General features: G+C 45.9%; 1 protein-coding gene across 1 annotated transcript; it reads right to left on the bottom strand.

Annotated features, from left to right (window-relative positions):
* Nucleotides 1–6,682: 6,682 nt before the first annotated feature.
* PRDX2 (peroxiredoxin 2) lies at nucleotides 6,683–24,051 on the bottom strand. The gene is made up of 6 exons (XM_060240652.1): nucleotides 23,817–24,051; nucleotides 17,097–17,202; nucleotides 15,577–15,730; nucleotides 14,452–14,574; nucleotides 13,705–13,835; nucleotides 6,683–6,982 (listed from the first exon to the last, which is right to left on the bottom strand). Exons 2-6 carry the CDS (start codon nucleotides 17,197–17,199, stop codon nucleotides 6,897–6,899), a joined length of 597 nt encoding a protein of 198 aa, XP_060096635.1. The 5' UTR covers nucleotides 17,200–17,202; nucleotides 23,817–24,051; the 3' UTR covers nucleotides 6,683–6,896.
* Nucleotides 24,052–24,388: the final 337 nt, after the last annotated feature.

Raw genomic sequence — 24,388 nt, 5'->3', positions numbered from 1 at the left:
ACTAAGGACATGGGTTTCTGGAACCATGTCCTGTGGTCCGATGAGACCAAGATAAACTTATTTGGTTCAGATGGTGTCAAGCGTGTGTGGCAGCAACCAGATGAGGAGTACAAAGACAAGTGTGTCTTGCCTACATCAAGCATGGTGGTGGGAATGTCATGGTCTGGGGCTGCATGAGTGCTGCCGGCACTGGGGAGCTACAGTTCATTGAGGGAACCATGAATGCCAACATGTGCTGTGACATACTGAAGCAGAGCATGATCCCCTCCCTTCGGAGACTGGGCCGCAGGGCAGTATTCCAACATGATTACGACCCCAAACACACCTCCAAAACGACCACTGCCTTGCTAAAGAAGCTGAAGGAAAAGGTGATGGACTGGCCAAGCATGTCTCCAGACCGAAACCCTATTGAGCATCTGTGGGGCATCCTGAAATGGAAGGTGGCGGTGCGCAAGGTCTCTAACATCCACCAGCTACATGACATCACGGAGGAGTGGAAGAGGACTCCAGTGGCAACCCGTGAAGCTCTGGTGAACTCTATGCCCAAGAGGGTTAAGGCAGTGCTGGGAAGTAATGGCGGCCACACAAATTATTGACACTTTGGGCCCCATTTGGACATTATCACTTAGGGGTGTACTCACTTTTGTTGCCAGCAGTTTAGACATTAATGGCTGTGAGTTGCGTAATTTTGAGGGGACAGCACATTTACACTGTTATGCAAGCTGTAGACTCACTACTTTACATTGTGGCCAAGTGTCATTTCTTCAGTGTTGTCACATGAAAAGATATACTTAAATATTTACAAAATGTGAGGGGGTGTACTCACTTCTGTGACATACCGTAAGTGCAACTCTGTTTTCATTTTCAGTGTAGCCCCAGGGATTTTAGTGAGAAAAGGTGATGCTGTCATTGAAGCAGTGATTGAAGAGAGCTGTCTCGCCAACTTCCGCATCCTTCCTTAATTGCAGGTCCAGAGTGTTCATGTCTGACAAATTTGTCCTCAGCTCTCCATGTCACTGCTTTACAGAGGTCCATGATCAGAACCCTGGGCTGAAAAGCGGCCAATGAACTCTGCACCCTGGTGTAGGGGGCCTTAGTACTGAGAGGTCAGGGCTTGCTATCATAGACCTCTGTGGTGAAAGGGGTAGGTGTGGTCGAATCCTCCAAACTGTAAGGTGCAGGTGGCCCACATCATGGTACAACAGGGGCCCCCAAGTCAAGAGATCCCAAATGGTAGGGAAAGTTTCATATTCAGAACCTGCCAGACACAGGAGTTTTGCAAAGCACCTCTGCCAAGACAAAAAAAAGGTGCTACAAGACTGGAGTCCACGTTTTCTGCTGCAATCTTTCCAAGAACCCTGTTCAAAATGGGGAAAAGGCATAAAACAGATCCTCCTTCCAGGGGATCTGAAATGCATTCCTCAGTGAAGTGGTATCACTGTCTGCTAAGGAGCAAAAACTTGGGGCTTTCATTGACTTGTTTGTGGCAAAGAGGTCCATCTGGGGGAAAGCCCTACCTCTTGGAAACCCAAAGAAGGGTACTTGGTCTTGGTGGACCATTCATAATTTGAAAGGTAAATCCTGCTCAGTCTATTGACAGTGGAGTTCAGGGAATCTGCTATGTGAATTGCACTGAGGGAAATCTGGTTCTCGACAGCCATTATCCTGATTGCAACTGCTTCCTCTTGCATAGTCCTCAATCCTGAAGTTCCCTGCTTGTTCAATTAATAACCTGTTGCTGTGTTGCTGGTCTAGAGAATCTAGACTGGAACTCCCTTGCCCCATGGATATCTGCTAGAGAGGTGAGAGTGAAACAGACTGCACACAGCTTGAGGGTGTTGGTTTGCCTAATACAGACTACCTACACTGAATGTGGAAACCCTCACAATGAACTCCCCATCCTGTTAAGGATGCATCAGTTGTAAAGGGTGCTGTCTGCAACCTAACACCCAAAACTTCAAAAAGATTAGCATCTTCTTTCCGCCATAAGAAGAACCTGATGACCAACCTAGGGATGGAAAAATGATGCCCCAGTGCATGGTCCATAGTGTTAAACTTCCTGTTTGGTGTAGTGGTTAAGTGTGCCGTCTCTTATCTAGGAGAACCAGGTTTGATTCCCCACTCCTCCGCTTGCACCTGCTGGCATGGCCTTGGGTCAGCCATAGCCCTGGCAGAGGTTGTCCTTGAAAGGGCAGCTGCTGTGAGAGTCCTCTTAGCCCCACCCACCTCACAGGGTGTCTGTTGTGGGGGAGGGAGGGAGATAAAGGAGATTGTGAGCTGCTCTGAGACTCTTAAGTGGAGGGTGGAATATAAATCCAATGTCGTCTTCTTCTGACAAACTAATTCTGAAGGTCACACTTGTGAAGCTTGCCTAAGGGAATATCTGCTGTAGTGGACACCATCAAATTGAAATAGGCATTGAATATTCCTAACAAACTGCCATTTTTTTTCTTAACAAAACACGAGACCATCTTCTTGATAATCCTTCTGTATCTTGTGGTAAAAAGGCTTTAGTGTTTAAGGAATCAAGAGAGGACCCTGATGAACTGAACCAGGAAAGACTTCTTTCCATCAACCACTAGCCCCAGTCTGTGACAGGTAGTCAAAACTGTTTATATCTACCCTCAGGCACTTTCTAGAGGGAAAAATGATGAGCCAATAATCCAAGTAAAGAAAAATGTCACAGCCCTGAGTTCTCAGGTATGCCACAGCCAGAGCCATACACTTGGTAAAAATCCTAGGGCAGGGGTGTCAAACATGTGACTTGGGGGCTGAATCAAGCCCCCGGAGGGCTCCTATCAGGCCCGCGAGCAACTCACTGTCATCTGCTTCCTTCTCCCTCTCTTGCTTCCTTCTGCATCACAGCTTGCTTTGCCAGACTTGCTCAATTGCACAGGAGCTATGGAGCAAAGCTCCTCCCTTGGGGAGGAAGTGTGGGAAAGAGTTTGCTTTGCCAGGCTCTCTCAATTGCACAGCAGAGCTACTGAGCCAAGTCTCTCTTGCTTCTATTGGCTGAGGTTCAACAAGCCAGTAAAGTGGATTAGGCTGTGTGTGTGTGTTTGTGTCCTTTGTAAAGTTTATATCTCCCCTACCTGTCATTACATATTATGGCACGCATGGTCTGGCCCGAAAAGGCCATGCTTATGTCAGATCTGGCCCTCATATCCAATGAGTTTGACACCCCTGCCCTAGGGGCTGTGGCTAAACCAAAGGGAAGAGAAGAAAAATCTCAGAACTGTACCTAAAGCAAAGGTACTTCCTACATGTGGGTTGAATAGTGATGCAAAAGTAGGCATCTTTACAGTCCAGAACACGAAACCAAGAGCCAGGAAAAAGGCATTCCACAACAGATGAAGGAGGGACCATTCTAAATTTCAAAGCAACTTATTTAATTTCCTTAGGTCAAGGATGGGCCTGCAGTTCCTGACCTTGTCAACAAGGAAAAACTTCAAATGAAATCCCTGTGATTGGAGGCCGGAGGGAACGCTCTCAACTGCTCCCTTGTCCCGAAGCTCCTGGAGCCATAACTGTAGTTCAGGATAAGGATTATCAGCTGCTGCCATCATAGGGGAACAAGAGAGCAAGAAAACAAACTCCAAAAAATACCCACTATTATGTATAGATAAAACCAAAGTATCTGAGCAAACAATTTGCCACTCTTCAAAAAAGTGAGCAAGCCAATCCCTGAAAAAAGGAGCCTCTGTCTGGGTTCAGTATTAGGGGAGGGATGGTGGCTCAGTGGCAGAGCATCTGCTTGGGAAGCAGAAGGTCCCAGGTTCAATCCCCAGCATCTCCAACTAAAAAGGGTCCAGGCAAATAGGTGTCAAAAAACTCAGCTTGAGACCCTGGAGAGCCGCTGCCAGTTAGGGGAGGGACGGTGGCTCAGTGGCAGAGCATCTGCTTAGGAAGCAGAAGGTCCCAGGTTCAATCTCCGGCATCTCCAACTAAAAAGGGTCCAGGCAAATAGGTGTCAAAAAACTCAGCTTGAGACCCTGGAGAGCCGCTGCCAGTTAGGGGAGGGACGGTGGCTCAGTGGCAGAGCATCTGCTTAGGAAGCAGAAGGTCCCAGGTTCAATCCCCGGCATCTCCAACTCAAAAGGGTCCAGGCAAGTAGGCGTGAAAATCCTCCGCTTGAGACCCTGGAGAGCCGCTGCCAGTCTGAGAAGACAATACTGACTTTGATGGACCGAGGGTCTGATTCAGTATAAGGCAGCTTCATATGTTCATCTAGTCAGAACTTTTTGGATGCTGACCTGGGTCCTTGGCTCCCAGTAGAGCTTTTCCTCTTTTGCAAGGGAGAAAGACTGGCACTGGAGTGAAGATTTTGGGGAGGGTCACCCTGCTACAGTTGTTGCCTTTGGCCATGATAGAAGGGGGTGGCAATTCTTGTTGATGTGGAGTACAATGCTGCTTTGGCGCTGTAGAAGAGAGAACCTCCCCCCCCCCCGGTGACTTGGCAATTTGCTTGTTCTTTTCTATTGTAGAGAAGAACTCATCGGTGTTCCAAAAAAAACAGGGTCAAGCCCTCAAAAGGCAGGTCATGCATGTGGCAATGCTCATCTAGAGGAAGAGCAGTCATGCATAGCCTTCTTAATATGATGGCTGAGACCATGGACCTCACAGACAATTCTGTAGCATGTCTCCCGGGATTTATTTCTTGCTTCGAAAGTTTTATACCTCTGCCAGAAAAAGTTTGGCCAGAGACTTTGCATCCTTGGAGAGCTTACCTAGACATCGGGATAGTTTCTCCCACAGGAAAAGCTGATAGCAGCCCATAATCACCTGATAGTTTGAAATCCTTAAATTCAGAAAAGCCTAAGAATACATTTTATGACTGAGAGAATCTAGGTTCCCAACTCTCCCTGTCAGACAAAGAGGAATGTTGGCCCTTTCTCTGGTGCAACTGTATCTCCCCAGTGCCATGGGAGGAAGGTAGGGGGTCTCTCTCTCGGCTTGGCTTCGCGAACGAAGATTTAAGAAGGGTGCAATAGTCCACGTCTGCTGCAGGCTCGCTGGTGGCTGACAAGACCAATGCGGGACAGGCAGGTCCGGCCACAGTGGCTGCAGGGAAAAGTCTGATTTAGGGTTGGTGCTGTAGCAGTGCGATTCTTCCTCAATCTCCTTTTGTCCTCAAGACCAGCTATGCGTGTGTTCTCAAAAGAAGAAACAGCCTGGTGGATGGTGTGCCTCCATGCTTTGCGATCTGAGGCTAGGTCAGACCACTGGTGATGGTTGATGCGACAGGTGCATAGATAGAAACTCACAAGAATCTTACTTAACCTTATATAGGGTTTTCGTCTTTTGTGAGGTTGCCAGTGCTGATGCTGGTTTTTGCCACACTTGAGTCATGAAGACGATTGCAGACTTATACCCTGCCCTGTGAGATGGGTGGGGCTGAGAGGGTTCTCACTGCAACTGCCCTTTCAAGGACAACTCTTGCAAGAGCTATGGCTGACCCAGGGCCATTCCAGCAGCTGCAAGTGGAGGAGTGGGGAATCAAACCTGGTTCTCCCAGATAAGAGTCTGCGCACTTAACCACTACACCAAACTGGCTCTCAAGATCCTCAAGCCCTTGCAAGACTGGAAAGGTCATGACGCCCAGAGAATCTGGACAGAAGCAACTCAGAATTTTATCCTTTGGTTTATTATCCATTGTTGAGACATCGAAACACCTTGGCTATCTTCCATATCTGCTTGCCGTATGGGCAAAGGTCATCTGAGGAAGGTTCAGACAGGCTCCCAGAACTAAAACAAGATACAACAGTTCTTTCAGCCTCAGGTTCGGAGAGGGGGGACACCAAGGGCACCATAGGAAGTTGAGATTTATATAGACCAAAGCCTTCTGTGGAATAGCTATACCCTGGAATGAGTGGTTTAGGTCAGGGGTATCGAACGCATTTGTTATGAGGGCCGGATTTGACATAAATGAGAACTTGTCGGGCTGGGCCATGTGTGTCATAAACTGTAATGCCAGGTCGTGGACATATAAACTTTATAAAGGGCACAGACGCACCATTAAAGAGTTTTTTTTTTTAACTTAAAATAAAACATGCTTAAAATATTAGCCCACTAGCAATATTGTTTTACAGTCTCTGATAAATGTCACCTCTTGCTATGAACGATTGCATCAAAAACTGCAGACAACGTCTGCGCTGTAGCGGTCTTGAATAGGTGCTGTTCAGGTGTGCACATCTGTAAGTTGCAAACCTACTTTTGATTCATTGACATTCATTACAGACATCTCATGGTCAATGCTTTGAGCCTAAGACCCAGAGGAATGTGAAGCAGCTGGGCATTGTGAGCTTTTGTACAGAAATACTTCAAGTACTAGGTCAAGAACATGAGAAGGCACCATGGCACAGACTGAGGGCTATGTGCTTGTCTACAAAACTATAATTTTCCCCGGAAAAATGACTACCACTAAAAAAAAAAATACCATGTCCCTCCCAAAAAACTACTACAAGAACAGAGAGACAGCCATGTACAGTGGTCAGCCTCATCATGGTAACACTTATGCCTTGCTTCAATTCTGTTTTTAGATTTCTGGTTAGTTCTACAAGTCTCATCCTCTGTAATTGTTAATTGAATATTCCATCCTATAGATTGTACCGACTCACTCTGTGTAATCTGCCTTGAGTCCCAGTGAGAAAGGCGGACTATAAATAATGTAAATAAAATAAAGTTTTGATCGATGCATTTATTGGAGGCAAGAACATCCAATTTCCTATCCAGACTTACATTCAAGCTAGTTCTATGAACTACTCATGGGAGACTTTTGTCGCTTAGCTCAACAGAATGAACTCCTCTAGAAGCTGGAGTGGAAGATCCGGTACCAAATACCCTTTCACATTTGAACAGATTCTCTCAGTAGCACAGCAGACACACAAGAAAAGAGGCTACTGCTGCTTGGCAAAGTATTCCTTGCTATCCTTCACCGTTGGCTTGATAGTATCGCCTCCAGGCTGCCAGCCAGCTGGGCACACTGTAGGAAAAGCAGAGGAACATGTTAAAGCAAGTGGAGAAACAGAGGGTTAGAAATCCAAAAGCTTCAGCATGCAAGAACAAAACTAGGACAAATAGACAGGACCTCCCAGAACAGCAAAAGGAATGCATTATGTCATGCTCCCACTCTACACTGCATTGGTCAGGCCACGTCTGGAGTATTGTGTGTAATTCTGGAGGTCTCACTTCAAGAAGGATGTGGACAGAATGGAGCCGGTACAGGCAGAGGAGAGCGAGAAGGATGATCAGGGGCCTGGTGACCAAGCCCTAGGAGGAAAGGCTGAGGGACTTGGGAATGTTCCATCTGGAGGAGGCTGAGGGAGGACATGGTTGCTCTCTTATTTGAAGGGCTGCCACTTAGAGGAGGGCAGCGAGCTGTTCCCATTGGCAGCACTTATTTATTTTTTTATTTATATCCTGCCCTCCCCGTCGAAGGAGGCTCAGGGCGGCTCACAACATAAAATCACAGCAATTAAAATAAATAAATATTTAAAATTGCACATTTTACAGTGAAAACAGAGCATTAATTTAGTGCTATTTCAGTGGCGAGGGCATTTCTTCAAATTCCCTGAGATACAGGCACTGTGCCAGTTAAACGCCAGCTGGAAGAAAATGGTCTTGCAGGCCCTGCGGAACTGCGCAAGGTTCTGCAAGGCCCTCACTTCCTCTGGCAGTTGATTCCACCAGCAGGGGGCTGCAATTGATAAGGCCCTGTCTCTTTGTTGTTCAGTCACACAGTCGAGTCCGACTCTTTGCGACCCCATGGACAAAGTCATGCCAGGCCCTCCTGTCTTCCACCATCCTCCAAAGTCTGCTCAAATTCGTGTTTGTCACATCAGTAACACTGTCCAGCCATCTCATCTTTTGCTGTCCCCCTTCTTCTTTTGCCTTCTGTCTTTCCTAGCATCAGGATCTTCTCCAGGGAGTGCTCCCTTCTCAATTGGTGGGCAAAGTATTTGAGTTTCAGCTTCATCATCTGACCTTCCAGGGAACAGTCAGCGTTGATTTTCCTTAGGACTGACTGATTTGATCTTCTTGCAGTCCAAGGGACTCTCCCTCTGCCCGGCCTGCCATGGCTCCCTTGGAGCTCTCCTCTTCTTCATCTAAGCCCCAAGTTCAGTACATTCCATGGAGCCTCAATGAGCGGGAGCAGCAGACAGTGGAGGCTGCACCTCATTCTTCCCACTCAATGAACCCTCTCGAGCCCCAGCCGTCCCTTCTAGATGTAATGAACCTGGACACCAACCTGGGCCCCTCTATGGGGGGTTCCTCTGGCTCGATTGGGTCAGTTTGTGCGTTGTTGGTTTTGGCCTCATCTGACATGGTTAGCGGTGGTGAGATACAAGGCGATAAATCAGTTTTCACAATATGTCAAGTCCCCAGCAGTTCAATGATCGGAGACAGTTCATTGCCAGCATAGCTGTTTATTGATGCATGACAGGTCAGGGTAAGACGGCCTTTGCGAAAACTGATTTTGGCGAGCACTTTGCCCCTTCTTATAGATCAGGCTTAGACAGTTAAACATTCAAAGTAAAGGTACGAAGCAAGCAGTCCCTCCCCCCAGAGTTCATCCCAGGCCCCTTGCAGGTGCGAGCATTATCAGGCAGGAACAGCCTTGGCCATTCCAGAGACTAGGCAGAAAGGAATGCTTCACTCGTTACACAGAGATAGCGGCAGTGCAAAGCAGAGACGTGGAAAGTGAAAGAACTCCCTGTTAATGGCAAAAGTCCTCTTGACACCCTGTGGGGGACAGATCAGGCCTGTGGGATGGACGTTTGACACCCCTGCCCTGGGCCGATCCTGCATTGAACAGAGGGTTGGACTAAATGGCTTATATGGCCCCTTCCAACTATGTGTTTCTATGATTCTGTGAATTCAACAGCAACGTACAGATGTGCTTAAACAGGATATCTCCAGTACTCCAACTCACCTGATCAATCTCTTTTCCCAAGCGCTGTGTAAGACTGTGTATTGGAGCCTCTGGCCAGTGAGCCTCACAAGTTCTTACCTCTACTGGAATGGTTTGTTGTTCCCTGTCCTTGCTTAGCTGAATGTCAATACATGCATGTTGTGTTTATCTGTTAACTGGCAGATATTCGATAGGAACCGTTCTGCTTTTTTGTTGCTCTATCAGACCCTGGCAAGCCGTACTGTAACGTGTCAAGGTGTTTTCTAGCAGCAGCTTCTCTTATGTCCTGCTCTTCCTTCATTGAGTTCAGGGTGAAACACATGGCTCTGTTTTATCCTTTCAACTATCCTCCGAGGTCAGTGACGCTGAGAGAGTGAGTGGCCCAAGGCCACCTGGTGAGATCTGTGTCTCAGTCTTCCAGATCCTAATAACTACAGCACACTAGCCAAATTGACCAATGTCATTCAGATGTTCATTCTCCGTTTGGCTGACAGACACTGAAAACAAATTGGTGGGGGAAGGGAGCTGAATGGGCAACGCAAGTGAACCTTTATGGAGGTAGGGAACCCAAGAGAAAAAGGGAGGGCGGAATGAAATGGACCATGGATTCGGAAAGAGACAAGGTTCAAAGAAATGGCAAGGAAAACAGGAGGGTTTGAAAAGGCAGTAGCTGCAGTAAACCCTCAATGTGCCCAAGGGTGGGTACTATGCTACCGCTGGAGGAGAGAAAGAGATGAGAAGGTATAGCAGGCAGGAAGACTGGCTAAGAGAGAATTCCTAGAAACGTGGGTGGCAGATGGGCGGAAGAATTCTCCAAGTACTGCGGAATGCAGAACCCAGGAGGGATACAGGTTGGCTAGAAGCTTCTGTACCTTAAAGAGTGGATAGAAGGGGGATTTTTTTTAAATTAGACCTGGCAGAGTTTTCCCTTCTCTGCAGCTTTTTAGAGGCAAAAGTTCTTTCAGAGTATAGGCTTCAACACCCTAAGGGAAAATATACATTTGTGTATAAGACAGACAGACCCAAAGCTGGGTGGTTCTAGGAAGCCCCACTCCTAAATCTTTTATCTGTTAAGAGCTAATCATGTGCAGGCATAGATGGCAAGCCATCTCCAGGCTTCACTTTGCCTTCCTTCCAGCACCTTTGCGGCAGGAAAAACACAGCTGCTATGCAAGCTGTAGACCAGGGGTGGCCAAACTTGTTTAACATAAGAGCCGAACAGAACAAACGTCAGATGTTTGAGAGCCACACGACAAGGGAGGGAGGGAGGGAGGGAAGGAAGGAAGGAAGGAAGGAAGGAAGGAAGGAAGGAAGGAAGGAAGGAAGGAAGGAAGGAAGGAAGGAAGGAAGGAAGGAAGGAAGGAAGGAAGGAAGGAAGGAAGGAAGGAAGGAAGGAAGGAAGGAAGGAAGGTAGGTAGGTATGGGGGCAGGGAGAAAGAGGTGGAAAGAAAGCAATTTTAAATGCATCATCCAAGCCACCAGCTGGCTTGGCGAGCCACACAAAATGTGAGAAAGAGTCACATGTGGCTCCCAAGCCAGTTTGGCAACCTCAGCTGTAGACTGTGGTCAAGACAGAATAATCTGGGTCTCACCTCACTTTTCCAGCACTGTAACCTACAAAAAAAGGTACTCACCACCAGTCTTAGGTTTGTAGCGTATTAAATTGGGTTAAGCCAATTTATGATAAAGCCTCTTTTGCCCTGGAAGGTCAAGGTAATACTGGCCATATGGCCAGACCAAGAGGGATGTTCTGCTCCACACCTTAGATCGAGGGACTCTGAGTAGGTGGTGCAGCATTCTGTGTGTATGGTCTTTCTGTGGGCGGGGGAGGGGGGGTTAGGCTATATGTACCACAAACTTAAAATCTACGGCATTCTTTGAGAACCATTCAAGTTGTCCATTTCATAGGACTTTTACACAGGTATAGCATGTAGCCTGGATTTTGTCCAGTTTAGGAACCACAGCTGTTGGATTTTGTTCCCTTTTCATTATTGCCATGTTGTGTGTGTCGCGGGGCTGTCATCACTTCTGATTTATGGCGACCCTATGAATTAATGACCTCCAGAACCTCCTATTGTTAACAGCCTTGCTCAGGTCTTGCAAACTGAGGGGGTGTGGCTTCCCAGACTGAGTCAATCCATCTCATGTTGGGTTCTCCTCTCTTCGTGCAGCCTTCAACTTTTCCTAGTGTTGTTGTCTTTTTCAGTGAGTCTTGTCTTCTCATAATGTGACTACAGTATTATAAAGCCTCCGTTTAGTCATTTCAGCTTCCAGGGAGAGTTCAGGCCTGATTTGACCTAGAACCTAGTGTGGTGGCTATGGGATGAGGGTGGGGGGGGAGAGACTTTGAAGCAACTGCCTTCTGTGTATTATTCAATCCAATCCCCTACTCTGGCCTCTCCTACAGATTCTTTATACCCCACTGCTCACTATCAGATAAAAAGATGGTCACAAGTCAATAAAAAAAACGCTAAGAGACACCATAAATTTTAAAGACAGTGTAATTGTAAAGGTCAGTGCAAGCATACGATTGAGGGTAGAGCATATTTTGAATTAATGAGCTCTTTAGGACTCCAGGCCAATTTTTTTGCAAGTTGTAAAAACTTCCAATGTAATTTATTTACCAATTTGTGTTTGCCAGAAAAAATATGTGGGATCTACTACAAGACCAATTAAGGATCGGGTGCTGGAGCATAACTTTCTGGATTGGTTGAGAATGTCCCTATGGGAGAACACTTCAGATCTACAGGCCATAGTACAGATGATTTAGAATTGTGTGTGATTTTTGCACAAAGAAATAAACCATTTCAGAGACTGGATATACAGAGATGTCTTCTGCAGAGAGAATCAAGGTTCATCTATGATTTAAAAACTTTTGAACCTATGGGATTGAACAAGGCAATTGATTACACTGTAGTTTTATAAATTGCTTGTTTGGTGTTTTTTGTATGTATAGTTAGCTTGAACATGTATAGTTAGGGGCCCCTTAACTATGCTTCTGTTGGCTTAATTAGGCTCATCTGTTGGTCTTTTAAATGTTGCAACATGGCTCTAGAGTTTTGAGAACCTGGAAATCTTACAGACATGTTCTGAACCTTGTTCGTCTCCTGTGAATGCATTGTAAAGACTGGGTTCCAGTGCTAAATAAGCCTCCAAACTGAAGACGGATGAAACGTCTTGATATCTAGAACAGACGTCTTTGGAAGGGCTTCTTTTAGTTTCATGAACGAAACACTGGAATATTGTCACTCCTTTGTGATTGGAAAGACTGCTTTTGACCTGTCTCCTGTTAATGTTTTTTTGCTACATGCTATTTAAAGTTCTGTGTGCAAGCTTAGTCAGAACACCACTGACCTTTACATTACGCTGTCTTGTTTAAAATTTATGGTGTCTCTTAGTATTTTTTTTTTTATTTACACAGCTGTATGCTAAGATCCTATCGTTTCCTTAAAATAAAGACTGGCAGCATGTAATCTATATGCTCCCTAAAAGGTCTCTTTATTTGAAAACCTGACAGACTAATAGAGACTGCTGCTTCTTAGATATTTGATCTGACCGACAAGGCACAGATGGAGACTAACAGCAAAGGTTTATTTAACAGACAGTAAAATATTTAATAAGGTACATACGCTGTATGGATAATTTAAATACGTAAAGTAAAGCTGGCTCTCAAATAAAGTAAATAACTCCTGAGGGAAGATTTGATTCCGCCTCTCTTTCTCTGGACCCTTCTCAGCGGGGTCAAGGTTGCTCTTTTCTCTCACAGTGCAACCTTCACTCACCAGTTGGGACTGGTGCACCAGTTGGGTGCATATTTGTACCACCAAAATGAACTTTCTTCCCTAAGTTGACCCCAAATCCTATTCAAAAAGCCAAATAAAAGACTGGCTACGCTGACACTTCTTTCCAGAGCCGTGAAATCCCTACTCAATTTTTAAAAGGTTTCTTCACCCTTTTTAAGCTGAGGCTGGCTTATCCTCTCCCATCCGGTAGTGTTCTGTGGGCTCTGACTAGCAGACAATCACTTGGATTGGCATGAGGTCAAAATCACAAGGATGGGTTCAGAGCCCTGGAGGAGTGGTGGGACTTTTAAGGATAATTGCCACACCACTTATTAATTATAGCCATACTTTCCAAATCCAATATCATCTTCTTCTTCTTTCTAAAATACTATATACTGGATTCACAACAGCTTGTGGCTTTTTAAAATTCTCTCTAGGTGTTCATAATGGCATACATAAAAAATAAGGGCATCATCTTGGCCCATGGTTAGTTCTAACAGAAGAAAGTACAAGATAATGCACGGGATGGAGAAAGTAGAGAAAGAGGTACTTTTCTCCCTTTCTCACAATACAAGAACTCGTGGGCATTCGATGAAATTGCTGAGCAGACAGGTTAAAACGGATAAAAGGAAGTACTTCTTCACCCAAAGGATGATTAACGTGGAATTCACTGCCACAGAAGGTGGTGGCGGCCACAAGCATAGCCACCTTCAAGAGGGGGTTAGATTAAAATATGGAGCAGAGGTCCATTAGTGGCTATTAGCCACAGTGTGTGTGTGTGTGTGTGTATATTTGGCCACTGTGTGACACAGAATGTTGGACTGGATGGGCCATTGGCCTGATCTAACATGGCTTCTCTTATGTTCTTAAAGTAATGTTTCTGAAGACTCCAAGAGCAATGATAAAGCAGGGCTACTTCATACACCCCTGACTTTCCCTACACTGAGACGATGCAGCCCATCTCCTTACCCCAAGTTATCTCAACTCTTGTTGAAAGATCCAACCTCTTACCTTCGCCATGCTGGTCTGTGAACTGGAAGGCCTGCACCAGGCGCAGTGTCTCATCTGCTGAGCGTCCCACTGGAAGGTCATTGACTGTGATCTGCCGCACAATGCCTTTATCATCAATTATGAATAGACCCCTGGAGTAAGAGGGGAAATGACATATAACTAATTCAGTCCTCTTCCAAGGGGACCAGACTATGGCAAACGAGGGGGAACCTCGCACAGCACTGAATATTAAGAGTCTGGACTCTCCACTGCCTTGAGTGAACCCTTTAGCCACCACCATGGGCAAATTTAGACTGCGGAAGTTTGGAATATCTGAAGGTATGGACACTGCAAATTAAAGGACTGAGGAGGACTGGGCAAAGATAAAGGGGGAGGTAGACTCAAGTAGGTTCTCCTCAAGATGACCACCTGCTTCTATAATACCCCAACTCATATGCACTAAGGACAACATTCTGCACCAACTCCGTGTTGAATAGCTTCTCTCGGTCATGTTGCCACAGTTGGCTTGACCATGCTGGTGAAAAAAAAAAACAAAGTTAGGTATGAAGCAACTCTGGGGAAATAAATCCCTTAACCAGCTGTAAGTAGACTGAGATGTACAGCACTGCAGACAATTTATAAACTAGGATTTTGAATCAGTCAGCTTGCTGTTTTGCTGCTGAAAAGTAAAGAGGTTTCACACCCATCCAAATGCTATTGGCCACAACCTATTCCATGCATTAGAATTAGGCCTTAAGGCCTTCTGACCTGTATGCGATGCCATCGTCCTCCTTCAGCACTCCATAATCCTGGGCAATACTGTGATTGATATCAGCCACAAGTGGGATACTTGTGGGACCCAAGCCCCCTTCTTTTCTTGGGGTATTGATCCTATTTTTAAAAAAATAATCAGTGTTAACATCTGTAAAGGGTGTGTTTCTATTTTAATCCGTAGTACCCATCCCATTTCATTCCAACTGAATGTGCAAACCACAGCTGATTCAGTCACATTTATGATTTTGAAGTAGTTAAAACCAAGAATTTTACAGGGTATCTTCCTCTTAGCTTTTATTAAGTAGACAAGGGAAGACTCCCAGATTGAAGCAGAGATGGCACAGGGGCCAGGCAATCTTCCCTCACTAGAACTTTAGCCCACGGCAGACAAATGACTGTTTTCTTGTTACAACTTGTGTCTCTACCTCATGGAGCAAAAAGTTATTCTCCACACTCATTTAGCATGAAGTGTTAGCTAGGCCCCAACTGCTCAGCGTGTGACAAAAAAGACAGTTGATCTAACTCCAACAGGCAGGCTTTGCTAGATAAGATTGGTGGAGGACCTCCACGCCCTTCTAGCCGCTGACTTTCGTCTCACCGGATACCTCCCAGTGCCAGATCCATGGACACCACTTGAGGCACCAAACCCAGTGCTCTGCCTTAGCAGAACTTAAACTTCCTCAGCTAACCATGCAGTTATCCTTACCAACTCAGGGCTGTCTTACACAAATTAGAAGAATCCCTGCTTTTCAACAATAGTTGAGGGTGGTGGTGGGGGAGCTAACAGGGAAAGTATAGTGGCAAAGTTGTTCAGAACACCATCTACAGTGTTACATAAGATACACACTTCCCCCTAGAGGTCTGGGAGACTCTTCAATCCAGTGTTCGAGCATAAGATGCTTTCTTGGCTATGGAAATAGATGACCAGAGGTCATATAAAACTGGTACTCCAAATGCAGCTAGAGATTTTCTTGAGTCTACTAGACCAGCTAAGCTTCCTCTTTGGGATCTGCAAGTGCTTGCAGTTGGTTCCTGACTCTCATTTTCTTAACCAGTCTTTGGCATCAGCCTCCAGCATGATGGACACATATACCAATATCTAAGTGCTAGGTGCCTCACCAAGCCAGGTGGGTGAACTGGGAGTCCACAGAGGCAGCAATAATCTCACAATTGATCTTGCGGAATTCTTCAACTCGATCGCTGAAGGTTGTGATCTCCGTGGGACAGACAAAGGTGAAATCCAGTGGGTAGAAGAAGAAAACCAAATATTTGCCTGGGTGAAACAGGATATTAACAATAAAAAGACCCAAGTTCTTTGAACCAGAAGCCAAATTTTGCCTAGTTCTTCTCAGATAGGTATTCTTACTCATGTAGAAGGATACTGAACATGCAAACTATTTTGTCTTTGCCAAATCCACCAACTCATTTGTATACCAGCATAATAAAACATATACATTAGACATTGTAAACCATGGTGACTGGATACTTGACATTTCTAGTTGAAACTTTGAATACTATTGGTGCTCATGTGCCCCAAACCTAGAAACTTTGAATACTATTGGTGCTCATGTGCCCCAAACCTAGAACGCAATAGGAGGAAGAGGAAAGCTCTTAAGAACATAAGAGAAGCCATACAGGATTAGGCCAATGACCCATCTAGTCCAACACACTGTGTCACACAGTGACCAAAACCCAGGTACCATCAGGAAACCCACCAGCAGGGCCAGAACTCCAGAAGTCCTCCCACTGTTGCCCCCCAAGCACCAATAATACAGAGCATCACTGCCCCAGATGTAATGTTCCTGTGGATAATAGCCGCTAATGAACCTATGCTCCATATGTTTATCCAATCCCCTTCTTGAAGCTGTCTATGCTTGTAGCCATCACCACTTCTCGTGGCAGTGAATTCCTTGTGTTAATTACTCTCCAGAGAGAGTAATCTTCTTAGTGACCCCATACTACAGATGTAGAATTTCTAGAAATATTACCGACCCAAGGGGTGACGTCACATCAGGACGTTTTCTTGATAGACTTTTTACGGGGTGGTTTGCCATTGCCTTCCCCAGTCATCTACACTTTACTCCCAACAAGCTGGGTACTCGTTTTACTGACCTTGGAAGGATGGAAGGCTGAGTCAACCTTGAGTGGGCTATCTGAACCCAGCTTCCGCCAGGATCAAACTCGGGCCGTGAGCAGAACTTGGCCTGCAGTATTGCAGCTTACTGCTCTGCACCATGGGGCTCCTTGTATTAATTAGTCTAGTTATGGAATTTAATAGTATAAATTCCTTTGCTCTATACAAAGAAAACTCCTAACACATCCAGTAGCACAACAAGATTAAGCTACAAGTTGCTGCACATTTCACTCATTCCAGAAGAAAACTATATTCATAGTTTCCCCCCTGCTCAGTGCTCTCCCCAAATCTCCCAGCTTATCCACCAGAAAAAAAGGGGGAAATCATGGGAGGATCTTTTTCTTGCAGGGCCTTATCCCTACCCCAACCTCTGTTCCTTCTCTGATATGGAGCAGGGCAGCCCCTACATCTACATCCTGTCTTTCTACAAGCTCAAGGCAGCATACAATATTGAAATGACACAGAACATGCTGTTAGACAACACGAAGCAACAGCAGCTTTTTACCTCTGTAGTCTGACAACTTTATTTCCTTGAAGGCTCCATCCACCACTGCTGTGGCACTGAAGTTTGGAGCTGGCTTCCCAATATGAGCATTACCAGAAGACATTTTCTGAAACAATGAACAACGCAATGTTTAGCAGGGCTATTAAGAGTCAAGAAGCAAAGAACTCTCTCACCAAGTCTTGGGCATTACTTAGGCCCAAATCCAGGATCGCCCCACCCCTGGTAGGTTCTGTGACCATCTGCTCCATAGCACAGTCATTAAGAGCATCTAGAAACTCAATCTCTTTATCTCGACCTGAACATATATTGAGCCAAACAATCTGCGGGTAGTTAAAATTACCTATTATGACAGTTTTTACGCTTAGCCACTATCTTTAATCCTTCCATCATATTATAATCGTCCTCTATCTTTTGATTTGGTGGACGATAACAAATTCCCATAGTTAAATTTCCTTTTGGGCCCTCTATTTCGACCCAAAGCATTTCTAGAAGGGAATCTAATTCTTTGACCTCAGTCTTACTGGACTGTATACCCTCTCTGACACACAGAGCCAACCCACCTCCAACCCTTCCCTCCCTATCCTTCCGATATACCTTCTATCCAGGAATCACCGTGTCCCACTGATTCTCCTCATTCCACCAAGTTTCTGAAATTCCCACAATGTCTATGTTTTCCCCAACACTAAACATTTTACTTTGAACACTTCTAGTATTTGTATACAAACATCTATAATTTCCCAGGCAAGTTAGGCCCGAAACCTTCCTCTTCCTGCCTCGAGACTTTGGCAGACAGTCCATACTGTTTGTCACCATCTCAGTGGACAACTCTGATCCATTACTCAGTAGAAAGGTAACAGCTAACCCTTCATCTCTTTGAGATGAGTCCTCCCGAACCAGAGACATTTCATCTCCTGTCGGCTTTCCCCCCAAGATTTAGTTTAAAAACTGCTCTGCCACCTTTTTGATTTTAAGCGCCAGCAGCTTGGTTTCATCTGGAGACAAGCGGAGACCGTCTCTTTTGTACAGCTCCCGCTTGTTCCAGAAAGCATCCCAGTGCCTAAGAAACTTAAACCCTTCCTCCCTACACCATCGTCTCATCCACACATTGAGACTTCTAATTTGCGCCTGTCTCTCCAGCCCTGCACGTGGAACAGGTAGCACTTCTGAGAAGGCTATCTTGGAGGTCCTGGCCTTAAGTTCCCTGCCCAGCAGCCTAAATTTTTCCTCCAGGACCTCACGACTGCATTTCCCCACATCGTTGGTGCTAACATGCACCACAACCACTGGCTTCTCCCCAGCACTGTCTATCAGCTTATCTACAACACGCGTAATGTCGTAGATAGGCTGTAGCTGCTGCCAAAGCAACATTTTAAAAAATCTGCACAACCAGTCCAATCTACAGTGATCAATCAGAAGCCTTGCTAGGAAAAAGAGCCTCCTGGCCTCACCCACATTCTAAAAACACTTGGAAGGCACCATGTCACCCATGGGCCCTACATTGGGGACCCCTGGAATTTGATCAATAACATTTCTTAAAATGGTATAAGAAAGCAGCTAGATTCATTGCTATAAAAGAGAGGTTTACATGCAATAAGATATTTTTGAAAGACTCATTATGCGAAGGCCAGAAACGGAAAGCTCTAGTTTGGTTTCAAGAACAGGGATTAAAATATACTTGTTAATAAATTCTGCTTCACTTCAACCTGTACTAAGCTGTCTCCCAGTCCTGGTCTTTTCCCTCTTGACATCTGTTTTCTACAATATTTTTTCTTGTTGCCTATAGTGTTTGCAAAGTCCATTAATTAGATACTATGTAGACACTGACAGGACAGGAGCGAGTCTTCACTTGTGTTGAAAGCGTTTGCAAATCAGATGGAACAAAATCTTTGTGTTTTCAAATCAGAGCTATAATGAGCAACCATTTTTTAATTCTAAATGGTGGTCAGGCATCTGGAACCTATATTATTAGATTTAGATGATCTATCAAAATACACAAGGAAGTGGGAAAGATCTAAAGGCACCTATTGAAACAGAAGAATGCTTGGGGATTTGAGGTTGTGGTAGTTCTGTAGTTTCTATAAGGCCACCTCCCTACCCCAATAGTATCTTACAACCAGTTTTTACACACATAACTTCCTTAAATTTTTGCTGGAGATGTGGCTCCTTATTAACAGATTTTATGTTTTATGGACATATTCCAAGATTCAGGGTTTTTCCCAAAATGTTGTGTCTGTAAGCAAAATACAAAGTTTTTGATTCTGGAGAATATGCTACAGGATAAGAAGCAGAGCTACCATTCAACTGGCTGTAGGTGCCTTTCTCTTCCTTTTGTCAAGTGGCGGATTCACATGTGACCGAGCCTACAGCTTTCCATCAATGCCAGCCTTAACTAGACGCTGACAAAGCTGGTAAGACGTTTCTTCAGAGGAAAAAGAAAAAGCTGCCTCCTCTGACCCTACATAAATCCCCAGTCACATGAGAGTCAGTCAAATGAGCTATGGAGTATAATCTGTTGACCAAAAACAAGCTATGGGAAGTGTTACATCAAGTAGTCCTACACTGGAATTCCTTTGCTGAATCTTATGGCTTCTGGGTAGACACAGTCTTTTTTTGTTTTACAAAAAATAAGTATCAGTGCAGATCACTCACAGCACATCATGAATATCCTTGCTACTACCTAAAATTTAAATTAGCACTTAATTAACTTTATACAGAAAAAAGAGCTTTGAGCAGAAATATAGGCAAAGCTCGCAAGTTGCTTGATTGTACCTTGCTTTTTTTTAAAAAAAAAGGGATATTGCCATTATCCTAAGAATTATAACCTTGGGGGTTGTTTCTCATGGTGGGCATATCCACGAGGGTCATTCAAAAAACGGTTTAGTACAGTGATCTGCCACTGTTTAAATTTCACTTTCCCATTTCTTTGGGCAAGAGTTTGTGTTTTTTTAGAAGCACAAGCTTTCCCAGGACTGCTGCAAACCAAGGTCTGACGCAATTTCTTCTCCATTATCAGATTTCTTTATGGCAACTTCACACAGTTTCACCTGGGCACTCGTTCATCTAGGCTTGCTAAAGTTTTGCAGAAGTGAAGACACATTCATAATTCATTTGAGGCGCCTCCTGCCTTCCGGCAAAAGACATTTAAATGGGGAGCATGTGCAGGCCCAGTGATGTAGATGCACCATTTACTGAAATAAAAACCCAAGATTCTTCAAGGATGTCATTTATTTCAGACCACACTTTCCTCCCCAACAGAGATCCACAGTGGTTCCTCCATGTTATCCTCACAACAGCTCTATGAGGTAGGTGAGGCTGAGAATACGTGATTGGTCTGAGGCCACCCAGCAAGCTTCCATGGCAGAGTGGAGACTTGAACCCAAGTGCAAACAGGAAGGTTAGGGTTGTGGCAGAGGCAAAACTCAAGCAAACTGCAACAAGCTTTGGCCTGAATGGAACCAGGATGCTGCACGTTATTGCCACACCTAGATTCAGTACATCAGTGATCAATGCTGATGGACACTAATCACTTAGTAAGTAGCATCTTCCAGTTAGGCTGTGGGATAAACACACAAATTGTTTCCTATAGCCAACGGTATATCAGAGAGAAAGCATTTCTAAAGAGAGTGAAGCCAGATCAAGCAAAGACAAAAAGGGCAAGCTTAGAGAACAGGGAAACGATTCCTCTTGCACTGCACCATGGGTCAACGCAACACAATTCTTACTTGGGAGACACAGTCACCAACCAAGTGGAAACTAACATGTTTCAAGGAGATTTACACATCATCTTTGGTAATGTTCCAAGGCTGGCAAGAGTCACCTGTAACTGTAGGAAATCATTTTACTCACTACTGATTGAATGGGCCAACCACAACATTCGGCATTACTGAAATGAAGGTCAGAGGATACGTTCCATAGATTTGTTGCCATTGTTCTAGTGTAATAAGATAAAGTAATTGCATCACCAACAGTTATTCTAATGCATGTGTAAACCAGGCCTTAATCGGAGGTGGCAAAGCAAAGCCCAGAGGTGTTAGAAATAGACTGTGCCACTTGAGACTGCGGGTGGGGGCTTCCAACTTGAACCATTCCTCCATATTAAAATCCCCATACAAACAGAAAACCAGTGCATCAAGGAGAAAAGGCATCAAGCAAAGAGTAGTCAAAACCTGTTTTTCCTCTCTGCAGTGGGACTTTAAACACAGGAAAGCTTCCAAAAAAAAAAAAAAAGTGATCTTCCACAATTCGTCACATCTAGTCTGAAGTGGCACATTCGTTTTACTGTCTCAGGTCTCATTCTCCTACCTGGTTAAGTAGGACAATACTGTTATACGCACACACAGCAACAGAACTCCTACTGAATCAGGGCTCCGGCACTAGGGCAGTTTGTCCCCCTCCCCCATCAGACTGAAGAGGGGGCCACAGTAGCCTCAATGATAAAGATGGCATCCAGCGATTAAGTCAGATCTCTGTGATCCGTTGTTATTGATGAAGAAACAAAAATAGAGGGCATGAAGCCTGCCTAGGTGCGCTAGACTCATCTCAATGCCGGATCAGCCTACAGCATCTCTGAGCAGCGTTTGTCCAGCCGCTGCTTCAAGACTGCCAGCGAGGGGGAGCTCACCACTTCCCTAGGTAGCTGATTCCACTGTTGAACAAACTCTTATTGTAAAAAAGTTTTCCCTAATATCCAGCTGGTACCTTCCCACCCTTAATTTAAACCTATTGTGAAGCTCGCTGCCCTCCTCTAAGGGACAGCCTTTAAAATACTTAGAGCAATCATGTTCCCCCTCAACCTCCTTTTCTCCAGATGGAACATTCCCAACTCCCTTGGTCTTTCCTGAGGGGAGGGATGGTAGCTCAGTGGTAGAGCATCTGCTTGGTAAGCAGAAGGTAACAGGTTCAATCCCTGGCATCTCCAACTAAAAAGTGTCCAGGCAAGTAGGTGTGAAAACCTCAGCTTGAGACCCTGGAGAGCTGCTGCCAGTCTGAGTAGACAATACTGACATTGATGGACCGAGGGTTTGATTCAATATAAGGCAGCTTCATATGTTCATATGTATGTTCCTCACAGGGCTTGGTCACCAGGCCCCTGATCATCCTTGTCCCTCTCCTCCACACCCGCTCCATTCTGTCCACATCCTTCTTGCAGTGAGGCCTCCAGAACAGCACACAAGACTCCAGGTGCAGTGTGACCAATGCAGTGTACAGCAGGACTGTGACATCTTGTGATCTGGATGCTGCTGAATATCTCATAACAGTTCAATTGTGCAGTTTTCTTTTATGAATTCAACCCATTTCCATGTCATTTCGTTTCCTTACATCAAATCTCTCCCCCCCCCCTTCCGCATTAAATGCATACAATGTAACATTACTTTATATAAAATGGGGCAAGGGAATAAATTAAGCAGTAAAAGCCACTGTTCAAAATGGGATCTCACCAACGCTGAAGAAAACAGAGAGATAACTGGGGCACATATTCACGTCTCTCTGATTCTAAGACAAAATCCAAGCAATATCAGTACCAATTCATATCTGACAAAGGGAGCTTTGATTGTCAAAAGATCATGCCCTGGAAATCTTGCTGGTCTCCAAGTTGCTACTGGATGCAAATTGGGCTGTTCTACTCTAAACTTATCACAGCTACCCTCTGAAACTTCAACCCAAAATGAAAGCTTCGCTGCAGGTGTTAAAGCTAGGACCCTCAGCTTATGAAGTCATCTTTAGAGAATGCGCTTCATTACAGAAAGAGATTCTTTTTTGGCAAGAGCAGGAAGAAAGCTGTATCACATTTTATGTAAATGTTACAGGATGGGTACCCGGCCATTAAGTACACAGACTCAGGATTCTATGCCCCCCTTTCAATTAGGCAAATTGAGGTGCTAAGACGGAACTGCTGCATCTCCGCTACAAGCGAGCAGCTCTTCTTACTACTCTCTGTCCTCCATCCTTACGCTCTTCTTGGAGAATTCTTCACAGAAGACTTTCACCTTCTTCTTACCCGCTGCTTATCCTTGCCTGTGAATCCACCCACTCAGTCTTTGCCATTTTAGGGCAATATTAACGCTTTAAAAAAAAAATAACACTTTTATTATTAACCCCTTTTTGCATGTTACTATCACGGGGCCTCACGATTTGGAATGTTGGTTTGCAGAGCTCGTTTGCCCAGAGGCGATGCTCAAAGCGAGCCAAAGACAGAAAGGGGCTGGTGTGCTGTGCGCACGGGAGAGGAGAGAGGGGAAAGAGGCAAGTGAAAAAAAGAGAGTCGGCCGACGACGACCCCTGCAGTGGAGGGACGAGAAGCCAGCCTTCGCTCCCGCAGCCCCTCCCCCGGTTGTCTAGAGCACAAAGGAGAGCCCTGCTACTAAGAGGAGGACACAATGGGAGGCATTCGCGGTGCATGCAAGGGGAGGAGACAAACCAGCCAAGAGCAGATCTTGAGCTAACCGGCGAAGAGCGTTCCTTCCACCGACGCCGCGCTAAGAGAGCAGCCCTCCCCCGGTTCGCGGTGGATTTTGCAGGTTGTTTACAAGGCCCCCCGTTCAAAAGGTTCATGCAGCGCGCGTTGCAGAAGAGCCCTTTCTGCCCGAAGCGGGATTCCCAGGCAGTGAGCAGCAAGCGCCACGAGGCCGGCCCGCCCACCCGCGGTTTCAATAGCAGCCTTTTGGAGCCACAAACCCGCGCCAAGGGGGAATGCAAGGGGCGGGCGGGCGCCCTCCCTACCGACTCGTCCGCGCACCGCGATCCAGCAGCAGCAGCAGCAGCCCGAATCCCCGCGGCCTCTTCTCCGAGCAGGCGGCACGAGGACCCGCCGCGCTTTATAGGCAGCCCGCTTGCGGTGGGCGGAGGCAGCGCGGAAGACCGGTTGTGCCGCTCCTTCCCTCTCCCGCTGGGCTGCAGGAGGCGGGAACAAAGACGCTGCCCTCCCCTTCCCTTCCCCGGGATCCGCAGATGAACCTTCCCCAGCTGCTCATTCCACCCGCAGAGCTCCTCGGCTTCTCTTCCCCGCGCTCCCGACGGGAGAGGGTCCCTGGGTTGCCAAGTCCAATTCAAGAAATATCTGGGGACTTTGGGGGTGGGCCCAGGAGACTTTAGGGGTGGAGCCAGGAGACTTTGGGGGTGGGGCCAGGAGACTTTGGGGGGGTGGGGCCAGGAGACTTTGGGGGGGGGCCAGGAGACTTTGGGGGTGGGACCAGGAGACTTTGGGGGGGTGGGCCCAGGAGACTTTGGGGGGTGGGGCCAGGAGACTTTGGGGGTGGGGCCAGGAGACTTGGGGGGCAGGAGACTTTGGGGGG

This window comes from Heteronotia binoei, chromosome 5 (genome assembly GCF_032191835.1).
Source record: "Heteronotia binoei isolate CCM8104 ecotype False Entrance Well chromosome 5, APGP_CSIRO_Hbin_v1, whole genome shotgun sequence".
NCBI lineage: Eukaryota > Metazoa > Chordata > Lepidosauria > Squamata > Gekkonidae > Heteronotia > Heteronotia binoei.
This window is presented reverse-complemented; position numbering and strand designations above follow the sequence as displayed.